Source organism: Symphodus melops (genome assembly GCF_947650265.1).
Source record: "Symphodus melops genome assembly, chromosome: 11".
NCBI lineage: Eukaryota > Metazoa > Chordata > Actinopteri > Labriformes > Labridae > Symphodus > Symphodus melops.
In genome coordinates, this window is record NC_136701.1 from 8,354,181 (window position 1) to 8,372,227 (window position 18,047).

Here is an 18,047-nt window from a genome sequence, read left to right on the forward strand (position 1 = left end):
TGTTTAGTGTTAAAAGGCCGAAACACCCTGTGACTCAAAGGTACACTAGTGATGATGTGTCCTGTGGTTCATGATTCTTAGGAGTCCCTGACTCTTTTCTATGGGTCCCTGACCCGTTCCTTATGAGTCCCCAACTCTTTCTTACTTTCCTTATGAGTCCCTGACTCTTATGGGTCCAAGGCCATGACCTATTCTGTCTATTTATAAGAATAGTTGTTTCTTACCCTCTTGATGACTTCTATCTATTAGAGTGGTTGTTTTCTAATCCTTTTGATTATTCGAGTTCCTGACTATTTTTAGTCCAGGTAAGTATTTTTTGTTTGTATGCATGTAAGGCACTTTGGTCAGCTGAAGCTGTTGTAAATGTGCTATATAAGCTTGATTTGCCGTGACTTTTGCTTGGATTCCTAAGATTTACATCTTTCCCACGTCTGAGATACAGCTCTCATGCCACTCTCACCATCAAGGCAAACCTCATGTGTATTACCAACTATTGGCACAATGGACAGCTTTCCATCATGTCCCATGTTTCATGATTTGTTCAGAATAAAGAAATTGGAGGCTAAATATGCAACTCGCTAGCTTGCTGGAGTTTTGCCGCACATAGCGGCGTTGTATGTATGCGTGTGATCCATGTCACCGCGCACATGGAGAGCTAGCAGAGAACCGAGCCGAGACCAATATCCACAGGATTCGTTGGTCGTCCAATATGGAGGGCTGAGAGTTTGTCAGCCAGGATGTTGGGCTGCAGGGTGGTAAATACAAAGGAGATGATAATGTGTTGTTTTATGTTCATCCCCATGGCCTTCATCACAAGACACCTCTCTGAGAGCCACAGGCCTGAGTTCATTCAGAGATGTGACGCGGCTTTTCTTGGGGATGGGGACAACTGTGGAGTGTTTCTACAGCTGGGGGACTGTACTGCTGTCCATAGATCTTTGAAACAGGGTCTGAAACATGCCCCCTAGCTGCTTGGCACAGTGCCTCAGAATGCGGCCACTGAGGTGAGCTGTTCACCACATCCTCTGTGCTGAAGGTGAGAACTGCAGAGTCACTGAGCTTGAGAATGGACACTGTTTCTTCCAGCTGGGTGGTGTTGTCCTTCTCGAATCTTGTGTAGAATGAGTTGAGATCGTTGGGGAGAGAAGTAGAGCTACTGCCTGCAACCTTGATGATTTTGTTGTTGCTGGCAGCTGTGTTCACAGCGGCCATGTTTTTTAGGCCCTGCCAAACTGAGTGGAGGTTACCCTGCGAGAATTTTTCTTCCACTTTGTTCTTGTACTTCAGCTTGGCAGTTTTTATGGCACGCTTGACTTCTCTGTTGACCTGTTGGTCTCTGTTGATCTATCTATCTATCTATCTATCTATCTATCTATCTATCTATCTATCTATCTATCTATCTATCTATCTATCTATCTTAATGTCTTCAGATGAGGCTAGGAGGTTATCTTAATCAGTGGATTCAAAGCATCCTTGGAGTATAAGGATGTGTCGTTGGTCCACTGCTTGATGTTTTTGACAAATGTCTTTGCCCTCCTTATAACAGGAGTGTAATATTTACAGGCTTATACAGGGGACTGTGAATTAACTTTGGGTCTCACTCAACTGACAAAGCAAAGATGGTTAACAGAGGAGGATCTGAGATGGACTCATTAAACCAAGGAGGAGGAAGCACATGTAATGACGGTGTAAGAGACACAGAGAGAGAAATGACCTTCATGTAAAATTCCTTGTTGGGTAAAGGATTAGTCTTAGGGAAGTTATGAATTTAATTTCATTGTGCAGCAGCCAAATACTTTTCTGTGTGGCTACTAGGGAGAGCTGATATGACACCCTCTCCCACCATCAAGTGTTAACAACATGCTCGTCTGTTTTTACTTGAAAAAAGTATTTTCTGTCCCAGTTGTCTTTATCAAGTTGGTAACCAGCTTCCCATCCGAAGCTTCACCTTGTGCTAACTGATTGGCAGGTAATTAGTGTCAGGTTCACCCGAGTACTTTCTACAAGGGTCCTCAGAGGTTTGAGTAATTGTGCTTCACCAACCCATTCCACATGAACTGTAGGTGCGTCTACTTACAATGTTGAGAAGGATGCTTTCTTAAGTGGGAGGAGAGAGTCGGAAATGCTTTTGGCAATACTGGTGATTTCTGTTGCCAGAGGGATTGGTACAGGCCTGGCAGGGTTTTAAACATACAATTAAGAGTATAAAGATGTGAAAAAAAAAATATATAGATCAGGAAGGGGGTGGGGGGTCAAAGAGTGCAGTCCAGTTAATGTCAAATCCTGCTTAAATCTGTAAATAATTAATTTGATCTCAGGCATTACTCCATCTCACTTACATATTCGGATTGTTCACTGTTACTGGGGATTCGATTTTATCAAGATAAAGATAAGACCGTTAAAATTGAATTTTTTTTCGCTGTAATTTTTTTTTTTGCATGATGACTTGCATGTTGTGTTCACACATACAGCCCCTCCAGATAATCTCCGGAGTTTACCAGGAGATTTCCATATGTGTGAAGGTTTTAGAAATACATAGGCTATACTTCTCTCTGTCATCTAGATCCTAGTCCCAGTGTATCCTGCGTTGTGTCACCTTGCTCTGATTGCTCACCTGCTTCTCATTGTCCTCTGATTGTTTTGTATTTCATCTCTTTTTGTTTGTCTTTCCTCATTTTGCCAGATTTTTTCGATGTGCCTCTGTGTTGTCTTCCCAATATTTTTTCTTATGATTCTTTAGACGCTGCAGCTGCTGTTATGTTCGTAGTATGAGTGATTTAAAAGTATTGGATAATAAAAGAACAGAGCGATGAAACACCAGCTTGAAAGATAGACCGAGGACCGATCTATCTAGGCTAAGTCGTGGGTTCAATCCCCAGCTCCTGAAAGCAGCATGTCTGATGTGTCCTTGGGCAAGGCACTCAACCCCCTGTTGCGTCAGGGGCATATGATTGTGTATTAAAGTTGTGAACAGGAAATTAAAAGCAAAGCTATAGACAAAGGGGATCTTCCAGGGCTCCCTTTAACAAACAAGATGCCATTTGTCATTTCATGCAATAAATGTTTGATTTGTTTCAGGGGTTAAAGAACAATTGTGGCAGTGAATATAATTGGATGCAAACAGCCGTCTCTAGAGTCAAAGTCACCCCAAACATCAGCACAGACAGTCCTAAGGGTTTTTTTGCAGCACTATGACAACATCACGCTATTTCTGCCTTTGCTCCTAGGACACAACAGTCATTATTCACACTCAAGATCTGTTGTGTTACAGCTGTATAGACATGAATATGAAAACAGACATCATGCAAAAACAAGATAAAAAGATAAAATTCATCAAAAATTGCATAAAAAAACAAAAACAAGATCAAACACACAGAAGAAGTCAATTTAAAGAAAATGGACATATTTTACAAACATAGCAAAAAAAATTGTTGCAACATATGTAGAGAGAATTAGAAAATAAACATAATGACATTGAAAATGTTATAGAATTCTGTTACAGCATCACAAATACGATAAATAATATAATAATGAATGGCATAACACTATCTGAGGGAAAACTAAAGAAATCGTCCAATCAATTCAGTTCCACGCACAGATTTTTATTGACTTAAAAAAATAGGGACTGATGGATATTTTTATCTACTGTGATGAGCCCTCAACCCTTAAGACAGAACAGCACAAGGTAAAGAAAATCAATGAAAAGGGAGAGGTGGGGGTCGCCGGTAGCACAGCGGCAGTGCGCGCGATCCCACATATTGAGGCTCAGTCCTCGCGCGCGGGCGGCCCGGGCTCGCGTCTGGCCTGTGGCCCATCTCCCGCATGTCTCTCCCCACTCTCTCCCCCCTTCCGACTCTATCCACCTTCCTCCCTCTAAAATAAAGGCATAAAACGCCAAAAATAAATCTTTAAAAGAAAAAAAAGAAAAGGGAGAGGTGAAACATAACATTGAGATCTTACATCAAATGCCAAAATTTACTCAAATTACCTGAAAATTATATATCTGCAAAATGCAATGACATTAAATAAATCCACTGCAGTATAGCCTATTTTACTGTATATATGTGTATTACTATTTATTTATTGTTATTGTTATTGCATGGCCTTGCGGAAAAGTCCTTACATTTCACTGCGCATCTTTATCAGCGTGTGACAAATAAAAATCTTGAATCCAAGGACGATATAGCATAATACATGTTAATCTTCAGGAGCAGACAGAAAGCAGACGGACTGACAGACAAACATACAGACAGTAATATAAATGTATATATCAATATGTTTTCTTTTTGTCATGTAGAGATCCGTGAGGCATTTCGTGTTTTGGACCGGGATGGGAATGGTTTCATCTCCAAACAGGAGCTGGGCATGGCCATGCGCTCCCTGGGTTACATGCCCAGCGAAGTTGAGCTGGCCATTATCATGCAGAGACTGGACATGGATGGTGAGCAGCCACATAAGGTCACACACTTGGGTGCATGCACAAAGCAAGAACACACACATGCAAAATTGTGTTTACCTGCAGTTCATAAAAGCATAAAAGTGTTCCTGTTTAGAATATACTGCACAAGCTATTGTTTGTTTATACTTGTTTATACTTTCAGTTGTTGTGCTTTAGATATATGTTTACCTTCCAGAGAAGGTAGGAAAATATTTGTGTTGAATTATAATGATATGTTAATGGAAACACTTTTATATGGTGCCAAAAACACACGCTCTAAAATGCTTTAAGCAAAAATGGATTTTGAGTTACAGCTTCTAAACTGCTGTAAGAGCAGCAGCAGGTTGCCAATTGTCAAAAACAAATTCTGGTGGAGACAATAAAAAGAAAAGAGCTTTTTAAACCTTAGCTCTCCTTGTTAAATCACAAAGGATTGCAATTACTCCTATAAGCAGTCCCTGCATCACAAACAAGCTCGTCAATCTTTCAGCTGCCTCTTATCTGCCTGCTCTCGATTCCACTACATGAGGTAAATATCAAAGGTCAGAGCTAAAAGCTTTTTGCTTCTGCCTCCATGAGTAGTTTGACCATCCAAGAGCAGTTTGTTCTGAGGAGAGACAGCCTCTCTTTGAAAATCCTCTACCTGCGACATCTTTGATTTCCACGTGATCTGTAATAATCAGCTGTCAAACAACCTGCATGATAGTCAGCTAATTTGATCATTTCATTAAGTTATAAAAAACCCTCTCCCGCTCTTCAGACGCAAATTCGTCTGAAAACATAAAATTACATGATACTTCTTGAAAGTTGTTATTTGAAAGGACAGCCTAACCCACTGCATCACAGACTACATAAACTTCTGTGATGAGAACACTGTACCCACCAAAAAAGTATGGTGTTTCTCTAACAACAAACCCTAGGTGACTCCTGAGCTGAAAACCCTGCTGCACGAGAAGAAGAGGGTTTTTAGGTCTGGAGACAGAGAGGAGCTGAGGAGGGAGCAGAAGGAGCTGAAGAAAAAAATCAAGGAGGGGAAAGCCAGCTACAGGTCTAAGATGGAGGAGAAATTGCAGCAGAACAATGCAAGGGAAGTGTGGAAAGGCCTGAATAACATCTCAGGTCACAGCAGAGGTCACGGGAGGGGCCCTGAAGCAGGAGACAGGGAGTGGGCAATTGGACTGAATTTGTTTGTCAAAAGATTTGATTCTGCTCTCACCCCCACCCCCAACCAGCAGAGCTCTGACCAGCCCGCTTCCCAATCACTCCTCCTGAGCACCCTGTCACCCCCATCAACAACCCTCCACCAACGGCCTCTCCATTACAGCTGATCAGGTGAGAAGTCAGCTGAGAAAGATCAAGGCAAGGAAGGCCACAGGTCCTGATGGCATCAGCTCCAGACTCCTGAAGGACTGTGCAGACCAGCTCTGTGAGGTCTTTCTGCACATCTTCAACTTGAACCTGAGTCGGGAGAGGGTCCCTACTCAGTGGAAGACATCCTGCGTGGTACCAGTCCGCAAGACCTCGCACCCCAGGGAGCCTAACCACTTCAGACCTGTGGTCCTCACCTTTCACCTGATGAAAACCATGGGGAGGATCATCCTTGACAACCTAAGCCCCCTGGTGACTTCGAACCTGGATCCCCTGCAGTTAGCCTACCAACCGGACATCGGCGTGGATGACACCGTCATCTACCTGCTGCACAGATCCTGGACTCACCTGGAGAACACCGGCAGAACTGTGAGGGTCATGTTCTTTGACTTCTCCAGTGCCTTCAACACTGTCCAGCCTGCATTGCTCAGGGAGAAGCTAGAAAGAGAAGGAGTAGACTGTCACCAGGCTGCATGGACGAGTGACTACCTGATCTGTCTTTCCACGAGCGAAAGTGTACATAGTGTTTATGCCTTGTATTATTTAAGTCTTTGTATTTTTTATCCCATTCATTTAATTAATGTAAACTTATTCATAGCCGTTCTTTTTTTTCTTTTATGCTATGGATGTTGTTTTACTGTTTTTTTGGAGCTGTTGTGACACCCAAATTTCCCCCATTGGGAGATCAATAAAGATTTTCCTTTTTCTTATCCTTGAACAGCAGTCGATTTCAGAACAGAGAACAAATGCTTTTTAAATCCAATTATTTACTTCAATTCAAGCTAACACTTCATCCTATCGCACTAAAATTTCACAAGCGATTTTCAAGCAGTTTGATTTGGCTTTAATTGTTGTCTTCAAAGGGAACATCTTGGAAATATTCAAAGATTTCAAACCCATTACATTAAGTAGTTTTCCTACCATAAATAGAAAAGCAGCAGCATTGAGAAAGGTGCAGATGACCACTCTTGGATGCTACTTGATGGAGCAAGTGAAAAACAACATTCTATTTGTAGCAACATGCAGCAGTAGAATACATAATACGCACAATAACATGTTATGTCCTTGGAATCAAAATTTTCAAAATGATCACTGAGTTCAGCACAAAGAATACAGGTTTCAGATTACATAATTTACATATTAAGCAATCCTACAGGTCTGTTGGGCAGTGGGCCCATCAGAGAATAAACCTTCATAGAGGCAAATAAGGTGGCACTCGAACAGGTGCACGTACCTTATTTTGAAGGTGAATTTGTGCTGGAGATGCACATAATGTAAGATGGACATGGCTGAAGGTACATCCATCTGTTCATCTGTCTCAGGACACTTCTGTTTGTTTTGGCAAGTAAATAATAAAATAAAATGCATTATTTAACTCCTTTCTCGTCTGTGTCACTGTGCTTGTGTGTATTTGTACCCACAGGGGATGGCCAAGTGGACTTTGAGGAGTTCATGACAATACTGGGGCCCAAGCTGCTGTCGTCCGACAACAGAGAAGGATTCCTTGGCAACACCATAGACAATATCTTCTGGCAGGTGAAAGAAAAAGCTGGGGTCTGGTTCTCATCACTTACGTCCTTCTTCATTTATCAGTTACTTCCTTCATGCCTCTTCTTCCCCACTCTTCCTCACAACTAACTGTGGAAAGCACTAGTTTCTGCAGGAACTTCACACTGGCACAAAACAGTTTTTTTCTTTCAGCTTTGGCTTTGAAGGAATAGAGACCTGCTGAGGTATGTGTGTTTTGGGGTTAAGTGTGGGTAGGTTCTTATCCTTCCCATTGTTGCATACATTATTACCACAATGAAGATTAGAGGGATGCTCGCCTATATAGGAAAGTCTGAGCTTGTGCGCTTTTAAGTGTCCAAAACTTGGCTCAGTGGTGATTAAAGCTGAAGCTCATCAGCATTATTTTGAACGGGCTTTCTTTATTTTTGAAAATTGATGCAGAGAGGAAATAAAATACTTTCAGTGTTTTATTTTTCTGCCACTTTGTTTAGACATGCAACAGTAACGAAAAGTACAGGATTATAAAGTGAAGTGGGTTTCTTTTTGTGTGTGTGTGTTTGTGTGTGTGTGTGTGGGGGGGGGGGCTGGTGAGGACAGCTGGTTTAGCAGGGCGACAGCCCGCAGGAAGCGGTTTTCTGCTGGCTTTGACTTGAATGAGAAGAGAATCAATTAGAGGGTGACTCACTGAAATGAGGAGGTGTGCGCATACAGGTTACACATACAGTATTTGCATGGAAATTCTTTACTCTAAAATTCATTGTGGAAACTGCAGAAAATATCTTGAATAACAGCCATCTAACTTAAACCCCGAAAGACTTGTTCCAAAACTGTGGATTTTCATATCAAGGTCGGTTGTTTCTTAGACATTTAAACATCAAAGTAGGGATAGGACAAGAAGAAGTAATGCGGGTCACCAAAGTAAGGTTAATAGAATAGATGGAATATTTGATGAAATTTATTTTTGGGTCCACATTAAAATGCAAGAAAATGCATCTTAGGAAACCCACAAAGGAAGAGAAAAATAGGAAATGAAAGAAGTACGGGAGACTGAGATTCATGAAGGTCGCAGACAGTGTATGTCTCAGGGGTGATTTTAAATGTTCGCCTCCCACAATGAGATAAACAGAAAACAGGAAGAGGGGATGAAAAAAGACTAAAGAGGAAAGAGCAAAGCAGGAGAAGAGCAATGAGAGCAGAGAATATAGGAAGAGAGAGGAGGGGGGATGAAATGGTGGGAGGAAGTATGTCTCTGAGGACAGTGCAAGCAGTTGCTTGTGTGTGGCGTGTGTGTTTCTGTTTATATTTCACAGACCTCGGAGGGAGACAGGCAGAGAGGTAGAGTCATTGTGTTGAGAAGTGGAAGATGGAAGAGAGGGAGGCACATCAGGGTGGGCCATAATGACTCAATTCAGTATGTTCAGATAATATCGTTGCATACTGATTGACTTTATTGGGGGGCTGGAGTTTGCAAGTTTGTATATAATTATTTTCCTCCGTGTTTATTTTTGTTGAATACATTTTCATGTCCTTGTGTTTATATACCCTTTAAGTCAGGGCACTGTTAAAATATCTGAAAAATATGTTTTGTTTATTATATACACTAGGAAGGTCTAAGTAAAACCTATAGGAGAAAACCCCTGACTCAAGTTATCGCTTCTCTGCTGACAATCTGTAAATTAGTTTAGAAAAAGGGAAAAACCCAGGCGTCCATTGCAATTTAAGTCCCATTGCCTGAAGATACAATACAGCACAATCTTTTTGGCAGTATTATAACAATGTTGACACTTAAGCAGTAAATGTTCAACTGAGCTACCTGAACGTGTTTGTAAACCATATAAACTTTTTTTTCACAAGCCTTCTTTGGGAGAAATTTAACACATTCTGATCTTGTAAAACTTGATACTGGGATTGGGTGACTTTAGAAGTCAGTGGGGTGGGCTGCTTTTGTAACTTTTTTGTTGTTTTTTTTGTAACAAAAACTGACTGTTTCAAATTATAATTCTATTTTGTGACACAAGATTAATTCCAGTGGCATGTCTGTACACAGTAAATGGTTAGTATAAAACCACCAAGGATATTGTCTCACAATGAATGTTACTGCAACTACTGTAAGTGCAAGCCTATCTCCTCATTTTATATGAAACTTAGAAACTCAAGTCAATGACAATACTTTGCACGTTCTTAATTTGAGAACATCTAGTCTTTACTAGAGCTGTCACTCATATTAATTATTTACACCGCAAATTAACGCGTTATAAAAAATGACGCAAGATTAATTATAGCACACTTGAATAAAAAATTCTATGTAAATTTTACCCAGAAACGATAGACTGTAAGAAATATGCATTTCAAACTTGGCCCATTGAAGGACCCGTACTTGTCAGTGGCACGTCATTTCAAACATGTCTTGCTCGCGGTTCATTTATTAAGTCAAGAGGGTGGAGACAGCGCGCAAGACAACGGTCAGCAGCCAGGACCAAAACCCATTTGAGGAAAGAAACGAGACAAGGCATCGTTAATGAATTTAAAAAAAACAGAAACGTTTTATGTCATAAAAAATCATCAGAATCAGGCTGTGATTATGCATTAAAAATGTAGCATTTACAAGATTTGAACATTTTAATAAAAGAGTCATAATTATAAGATTAAAGGGCATATGAATTGAAATTTCATATTATGAAAAGAACTTTTCATTAAAAAACGTTTTATTCAATCACTAATAATAATGTGGATTTCAAATCTTCTCTTCTTAGAGTATTCATTTTTTTTTTTTTTAAAGGTTTATTTTTGGCCTTTATGCCTTTATTGATAGGGGAGGCAAGTGGATAGAGTCGGAAACAGGGAGAGAGTGGGGAGAGACATGCGGGAAAGTGGCCACAGGCCGGACGCGAACCCGGGCCGCCCGCGCGAGGAGCAAAGCCTCGCAACATGGTGCGCGCGCTGCTGCTGCGCTATCGGCGACACCGAGTATTCATTTTATTAGTTGTGTACTAATGTCTAATTTATGTCTTGAAATTTTTATTCTTTATTTGGGGACTTTAAACAGATATGAGATTAATTAATTACCGCTCCTGTAATTAATTAGTTTAATATTTTTTAACCTACTGACAGCACTAGTCTTTACTCATTTGTTTTAAAAGTAACGTTAAAAATGTAAAGTCAAAGTCATGCCACGTTATTAATCAGGTTTCTGCTATTTACATGAAGTAATATACTTGACCACCTTTTTGTGCATTTGTCAATGAAAGCAGAGTAATCTAAAGGAAGCAAAGAAATGCTAGTGGCAGGTTTATCACTGCTGTCTGCATCTGTTTAGACAGTGTGCAGTTTTTATGGGATGATCAGTGATGTCAAATATAGTCATTAAAAAAACATGGCGTCTGTGTTACATAAGAACTATCATTTGGTGTATGTTCTCCTGATGTGCAGTACGTGTACGAGTCGTTATTTTAAGACTGGTGTCTGAGAAGTGACTGGGAGAGATCCTGTGGCAAATTTTGCTTCAGATTGACAAAATCTGTTGATATTTTTAAGAATCGTCTTTCATAACATCCCCTTCCACTGTAATTGATTCTGTCTCTGTGGGTCTAGTTTATCTATTATTCATTTGTGGCTGGTTTTAGTCTCTTCTATCATTGTACAAATATAATCTTAGCTGTTTTACCTGCAATGTAATACGAACGTGTCCTTTATATGTGGGTATAATTTACTTGAAGTTAAATAGTACAGAGAAAAAGACAGGATTAAAAAGGCGGGATTAAACAGGCGGGACAGTGTGTGAGCACCTGTTCTTCTGATCGATGTGTCTTGTCTCCTTTAGTATGTCAGCAGTCACTGAACACAATCTCATGTTGTTTTCCTGTCACACGCACACTCATCGGCACACCCATAGACAAACATTGAGTTAATTCAGTAAGAAGACAAAATACACTCACAGGCAAAAACTCCTGAATGTCAAGTGTGTTTACTTGTGTCTGTGTCTGTATGTTGATATCTGTGTCCTTCAGAAACCGGGCAGGAGGAGAAATCGCATCACTCTCTAGGTTTCTAACAGGTTACGGCTCCTCTGTTGATTTTCCCCCCTCAGACAGAGAGACAGGAACATTGTAACTTCTTCGTGCTGCTGCCCTGAGCTGTCATGTTGTCTGTCCTTTAGCTGGAGTGCAATGTGTTATTTTATCCTCCACTTTCCAGAATCTATTCAAAGCAGAGACAGCTTTGGCAAGAAGGCAGAATCAGGCCTACCAACCACTAGCACTCCCTTTCCCTGTAGCTTAGAGTGGCCAACAAGGTCATACGAGTCAGAACAGTATCACTTTAAATACGAGGCTTGTGTTAAAACAAGCATTCAAGATAGGAAAATGAAGTGCACATTGTTGAAAATGTAGGGCTGCTTCGCACAGTATTTGCAAACAAAATTTTAACCGATTCGGATCATATTAGTAAGCTTAGTCTTTAAATGAATGTTTGCTATTTGATGGGACCTGAGATTAAAAATAAGGCCCTTCATAAAGAAGAAAGCCAGAGTTCAATAAAAAGAGAAGTTCTATTTCATCCTTCCTGACCGCCAGAGGCAGTGCTTTAAGCATGCACAGGTCAAGTAGCTATACCAACAAAGTCACGGGTGACCCCTGACGATCCCGACAGGTCTGTATCTTCTGGTGTTATCAGAGGATATGTTCCTGTACATCTTCTTGCTCGCAGGTGTTGGACTATCAGAGTAGCATTGAATTTTGAGCTTGTCGCTGTCGCAAGCCCTATGACTATCATCAGAGTTGCATCTTTAAGGTCGCCCTCCAAAGGCTGCGACAAGCTTGGCATTTCGGGGTTTTTCATTTGGATTGCAATCCCTAAGGTTGGTCGCCATCTCAATTGTGAGTATCATAGCTTTCTTTCATTGCTGACAGTAGTGTGTTTTCGCCACATCCAGCATAGTTAAGTTTATTTGTGTACGGTTAGCGCGGTGTGTCCGCCTGAGCCAACCTGCTAAGGCGTGGTTTAGCAACTCGGTTGTGCTCGTGTTGTCTCTGTTGACGGTTCTTATTGTTTGGCAGTAGCTGTTTTCGCTGGGGCTAGCTTATATTTACTGGCAGCACTGCTTTTTGGTGACTGCCTTTTTTCAGGGTGAAGGTGGCGTTCACACACACTCCCAATTAACTGTGCCTGTTAGCCAAGGCACAGTGCCTTGTTTAGGCCTTGTTTAGGACAGGATAGGATATAACTTTATTGATCCCCAATGGGGAAATTGGGGATCAAGCGTTACAGCAGCAGCAGGAGTGCAAAAACAAAAAGTAAAAAAAAGAGGACTAAAGAGGACTGGTATCCATTTTTGGGGAGCAAGAATAAGGGCTTCTGTTTTGCTTGCATTTAGTTTCAGGCAGTTTTCGAACGTCCAGATTTTAATGGCCTGCAAACAGTCATTAAAAATAGATAATTTGTAGCTCTCTTCTGGTTCAAATGAATAATATAGTTGTATGTCATCAGCATACAAATGGTATGACATCCCACTGAAATGGCTGATTATCTGACCCAGAGGCAACAAATACAGTAAAAAGAGTATTGGACCCAGGACAGAACCCTCTGGGACACCACAAGACAAAGGGGCTTTGTCAGACACGAACTGGCCCACTGAGACAGACAATCTCCTGTGAGAGAGGTAGGATGAGAACCATTCCAAGGCTATTTAGCAGAATACCGTGGTCCACAGTGTCAAAAGTGGAGCTGAGGTCAAGAAGTACCAATAGTGAGCATTTCCCGTCATCTGCCGCCATCAGAAGGTCAATAGTGACTTTGGTAAGAGCTGATTTTGTCGAATGCATTTTACGAAAACCAGATTGGAAAGGGTTGTACATGTCACATGTGTCTAAAGCATCTGTAAGCGGCATGGCAACTACCTTTTTCAGAATTTTTGAGACAAAGGGCAGTTTGGAGATGGGCCTGTAATTAGTTAGAAGGGTGGGGTCAAGATTTGTTTTTTTTCAGCAGAGGCTGGATTATGGCATGCTTAAAAAGAGCGGGGACGGAGCCTGTTGAAAGGGAGAGATTTATGATATCAACAATTGAGGTTCCAATTGTTTGAAAAAATGTTATAAATCAAAGATGGAGGGAGAAGCTTAACTTTGTGCAACAAAGCTGTAACCTCCTCCAGGGAAACAGGGGAAAATGAATTTATGATTGATTTAAGACAATCTCCTAATGTAAAATTAAGACATTAGGAGCACTAGCAGAAGGAGGATGGGGGGATCTTGGCTCTGATTCCGCTGACTTTATCAACAAAGAATTTTAGAAAATTATTACTGTTGGCGTGAGAGAAAGCAGGCACTTGTGGAGTGGTAGGAGAGACTATAGTGTTTATGGTGTCAAAGAGAAATTTTGAATTTCTTTTGTTGGTTGCGATGAGGTTGGCAATGTATGTTGTTTTTGCCACCCTAATCATTTCATTGAGCTCTATCAGCAAGTCTTTAAGATACAGCTGGTGGACCAGTAGTTCAGTGGATTTCCATAAACGCTCTATCTTCCTATATTTAGGCATAAAACAGCAAACTGACTCGTTATTCCAAGGGGAGGATTTCACAATAGAAGGCTTTTTAGATTTGAGGGGAGCAGCTATGTCAAGAACAGAGGAGCTCTTGCTGTGAAAGAGTTGCACCAGGGTTTGCACATCATCACAGTCAGACAGACCATGTGGGTCAAATAAGGCAGTGAATTTTTCAGCTGTTTGTTCGTTAATGATGCGCCTAGAATGAGACGAAGACTTGTGCGGTAGCAGGTCGAGAGTACAAGACATCTCAAATAGGACACATTTATGATCACTGACCAGGAAATCCTCAAGACAAAACTTGTCAATTGTTAGTCCATGCGTAAAAAAAACCCAAGTCCAGAGTATGCACAACTTTATGTGTGGGCCTAGAGACATGTTGTATAAAATTAAACACTTTGGTCAATTCTAAAAAAGCTGATGCAACCATACAAGTAACGTCATCAACATGAAAATTAAAATCCCCAACAATAAAACCTTTTCCAGTAAAAGAACTGAGGATAAAAACTCACTAAAATCAGACAGGAAAGGGCCAGGAGATTGGTAGATTACAATACAGTAAAAGGAATTTAGTCGGCCAGCTTTAGCCACATTATGTTCAAAGGAGGGAAAAGTCTCGGTGCTGAGAGACCGGCAGTCAAAGTGATTTTTAAAAATGCGACTTCACTGCGGCCTGACAGTTTCGGTGTGTTGATGGAGCTGCAGTCTGAGGGGCAGAGTTCATTTATAGATGAGGTTTTAGTGAGGAATAACAAGTCCAAGTTTTCCCTAATGAACAACTCCTGAAGAAGAAAAGTTTTGTTGTTAATGGAGTGTGCATTAACCATAGCCATTTTTACAGAGAGCTCAGTGGGGGGAGGTCTAGTAGAAGCCAGTGGCAGTGGTCGCAGGTGACAGGTGTTCGCTCCCCGGTGATACCTGCTCCTGGATGCTTGCTGTGAGTTAGGAGTATGATTGATAATCACCGGGATATTGTGATATTAGGTTTGTCTGCCCTACCATGCATGAAGAGCTCGCTGCATCTACCAGTTGCACAGTTGAGGGAGCTGGGGCGGTTTGACTGGGGACTGACGAGTAGAGGTCCTTGTCTATTAAGGGTAGTGACAGCTGGAGCCTGTAGGGGGAGTCGCTATGAGAAGTAAAGCTCATGGAGGGCTCCATAGAAGAAGAGGAAGGGACTGAGGAGGGGTTGTGGCATGTAAACAGTCACGCACGTGTGTGTGGTGTGTACTGTGTGCTGTATATTGGCGGCTAACATGCGGCTACCTAGTTTGCTCGGGTGAAGTCCGTCGTGACAATAAAAGGGGGGACTTTTTTTCCGAAACTCTGTTTGTCCCTGTGGGGTAATTAGCGCACCAAGCTTTTGACCACAGGAGCAGCGAACCGCATACACCCTGACAGAGCAGGGGGAGCAATTCAGGGTTAAGTGTCTTGCCCAAGGACACATCGGACATGTTGCTTGCAGGAGCTGGGGATCGAACCCTCGACCTTCCGGTAGAGAGAGACGATGATTCTACCCACTGAGCCACAGCCGCCCGATGGTTCCAAAATCAGTTAAAATTAGTAAAAGTAAAAACCGTGGATAGTGCAGGCGGCCTGGAGCCAGGAATGGAGATGGAAGAGCCGATTGAACCGCTCCGCACTGAGGCAGAGTGTGGGGAGAGGGCTGATGATGAATATGGACATCCCACAGTTTTTTAGGACAGTGAACAGACTGTTTAAATCGCTCTTGACTGACCCTGGACCACATCGTTGGTTCCAATGTGCACGACCAGACGTTTTATTGAGAGTGGGAATGATTGCAGTAGGTCTGGCAGTTTATCTCTGATTTTTGTGACGGTTGCTCCTGGACAACAGAAGGTGGTGGAATTAAAAAAGTGAATGTTCCTGGTTATGGAGTCACCCACTATGGCGGTAGTTGGGGGGAACAAGGGATGTGGGCGAGGAGGCGAGCACCGCTGCTCTGTGGGGCCTGTTGGCAGAGTGTGGGGTGAGGTCTCGCCCTCCGCATTAGCTGGGGCCTCACATAAGCCTTCACGGTGGGAAAAAACCACCAGAGCGTCTTGCCCTGAGAGCACCTTCCTTCACAAGCTTGCAGCGGGAGAGGGAGGTCACAGACTTGAGCGAGGGACCCAGAACAGACCCCCCAGCCCCTTGGGCTACTGGCAGAAGATCAGTCAGAGGGCCAGCATGGACCGACTGGAGTGGAGGGAATTCTTCAACACTCAAGATATCTGCTATATTTGTTCTCCAGTTGGAGCTCACCAGGTGGAGCAGGTGTCGGGCTGGACTCCTCTCTCCTTTTGCAATTTACTGTGGACCATGACTCTTGGTTAGGAGTGGAGCTGTTAACTCTGAGCCTCGGATTTGGACTGAAGGTAAAAGTAGCCTTTGCACTGTTGTTCGCCCATTTTAGCTTAGCCCCCAGCAGCAGCCACGGGTCTTCCGAAAGGGGATGTGGAGCTGGAACTGTTGAAGACATCCTGGATGTAGCTGCGGTGGCTATGTCATCATGAGCAGCCAAGACTGACAGCTCAGCTGGGGACAAATCGGGATCCGCTGTAGCTGTAGAGCCGGCACCAAGCTCTGCGATGGTCGAGTCGCTGTATCTGTTTACAGTGGAGATGGGGAGCTGCTGACCTCAACTGGGGATGTAGTCGGACGGTGGAAGGAATACTTCGAGGATCTCCTCAATCCCACCGTCACGTCTTCCACTGAGGAAGCAGAGGCTGAGTTCTCAGAGGTAGACTCGTCCATCACCCAAGCTGAAGTAGTTGCTATCTGAGGTAGTTTGCAAGCTCCTTGGTGGCAAGGCTCCGGGGGTGGATGAAATTCGCCCTGAGTATCTTAAGTCTCTGGATGTGCAGGGGCTGTCATGGTTGACACGTCTTTGTAACATCGCGTGGAGGTTGGGGACAGTGCCTCTGGACTGGCAGACCGGGGTGGTGGTCCCTCTTTTCAAGAAGGGGGACCGGAGGGTGTGTTCCAACTACCGGGGAATCACACTCCTCAGCCTCCCTGGGAAAGTCTATTCCAGGGTACTGGAGAGGAGGATCCGGCTGTTAGTCGAACCTCGGATTCAAGAGGAACAATGCGGTTTTCGTCCTGGCCGTGGAACACTGGACCAGGTCTACACTCTCCAGCGGGTGCTCGGGGGTTCATGGGAGTTTGCCCAACCAGTCCACATGTGCTTTGTGGATCTGGAGAAGGCATTCGACCGTGTCCCTTGCGGCACCCTGTGGGGGGTGCTACGTGAGTATGGGGTTCGGGGCCCTTTGCTAAGGGCGGTCCGGTCCTTGTACGACCGGAGCAGGAGTATGGTTCGCATTGCCGGCAGTAAGTCGGACCTGTTCCCGGTGCGCGTTGGCCTCCGGCAGGGCTGCCCTTTGTCACCGGTTCTGTTTATTACTTTTATGGACAGAATTTCTAGGCGCAGCCAGGGGCCAGAGTGGGTCCAGTTCGGGGACCACGGGATCTCGTCCCTGCTTTTTGCAGATGATGTGGTCTTGTTGGCTCCATCGAACCCGGACCTTCAGCGCGCACTGGGGCGGTTCGCTATCGAGTGTGAGGCGGCTGGGATGAGGATCAGCACCTCTAAATCTGAGGCCATGGTTCTCGGCAGGAAAAAGGTGGTTTGCCCTCTTTGGGTCGGTGGGGAGTCCTTGCCCCAGGTGGAGGAGTTTAAGTATCTCTGGGTCTTGTTCACGAGTGGGGGGAAGATGGAGCGTGAGATCGACAGACGGATCGGTGCGGCGTCTGCAGTCATGCGGTCGCTGTATCGGTCTGTCGTGGTGAAGAAGGAGCTAAGCCGAAAGGCGAAGCTCTCAATTTACCGGTCGATCTTCGTTCCTACCCTCACCTATGGTCATGAGCTTTGGGTCATGACCGAAAGAACAAGATCTCGGATACAAGCGGCCGAAATGGGCTTCCTCCGTAGGGTGGCTGGGCGCACCCTTAGAGATAGGGTGAGGAGCTCGGTCACCAGGGAGGAGCTCGGAGTAGAGCCGTTACTCCTTCACATCGAGAGGAGTCAGTTGAGGTGGTTCGGGCATCTGGTCCGGATGCCCCCTGGACGCCTCCCTCGGGAGGTGTTCCGGGCATGTCCCTCCGGGAGGAGGCCTCTGTGTAGACCCAGGACACGCTGGAGAGACTATGTCTCTCGGCTGGCTTGGGAACGCCTCGGGGGCCCACCGG

The 18,047-nt window shown here is 43.6% G+C and overlaps 1 protein-coding gene across 1 annotated transcript in view; it reads left to right on the plus strand.

Moving 5' to 3' along the window:
- The window catches only part of caln2 (calneuron 2), a 53,380-nt gene that overhangs the window by 15,014 nt on the left and 20,319 nt on the right, over nucleotides 1–18,047 (plus strand). The window contains exons 3-4 of the mRNA XM_079356614.1: nucleotides 4,298–4,441; nucleotides 7,230–7,342. Of these exons, the coding sequence (XP_079212740.1) occupies nucleotides 4,298–4,441; nucleotides 7,230–7,342 (257 nt within the window). The remainder of the gene's footprint in view (nucleotides 1–4,297; nucleotides 4,442–7,229; nucleotides 7,343–18,047) is intronic.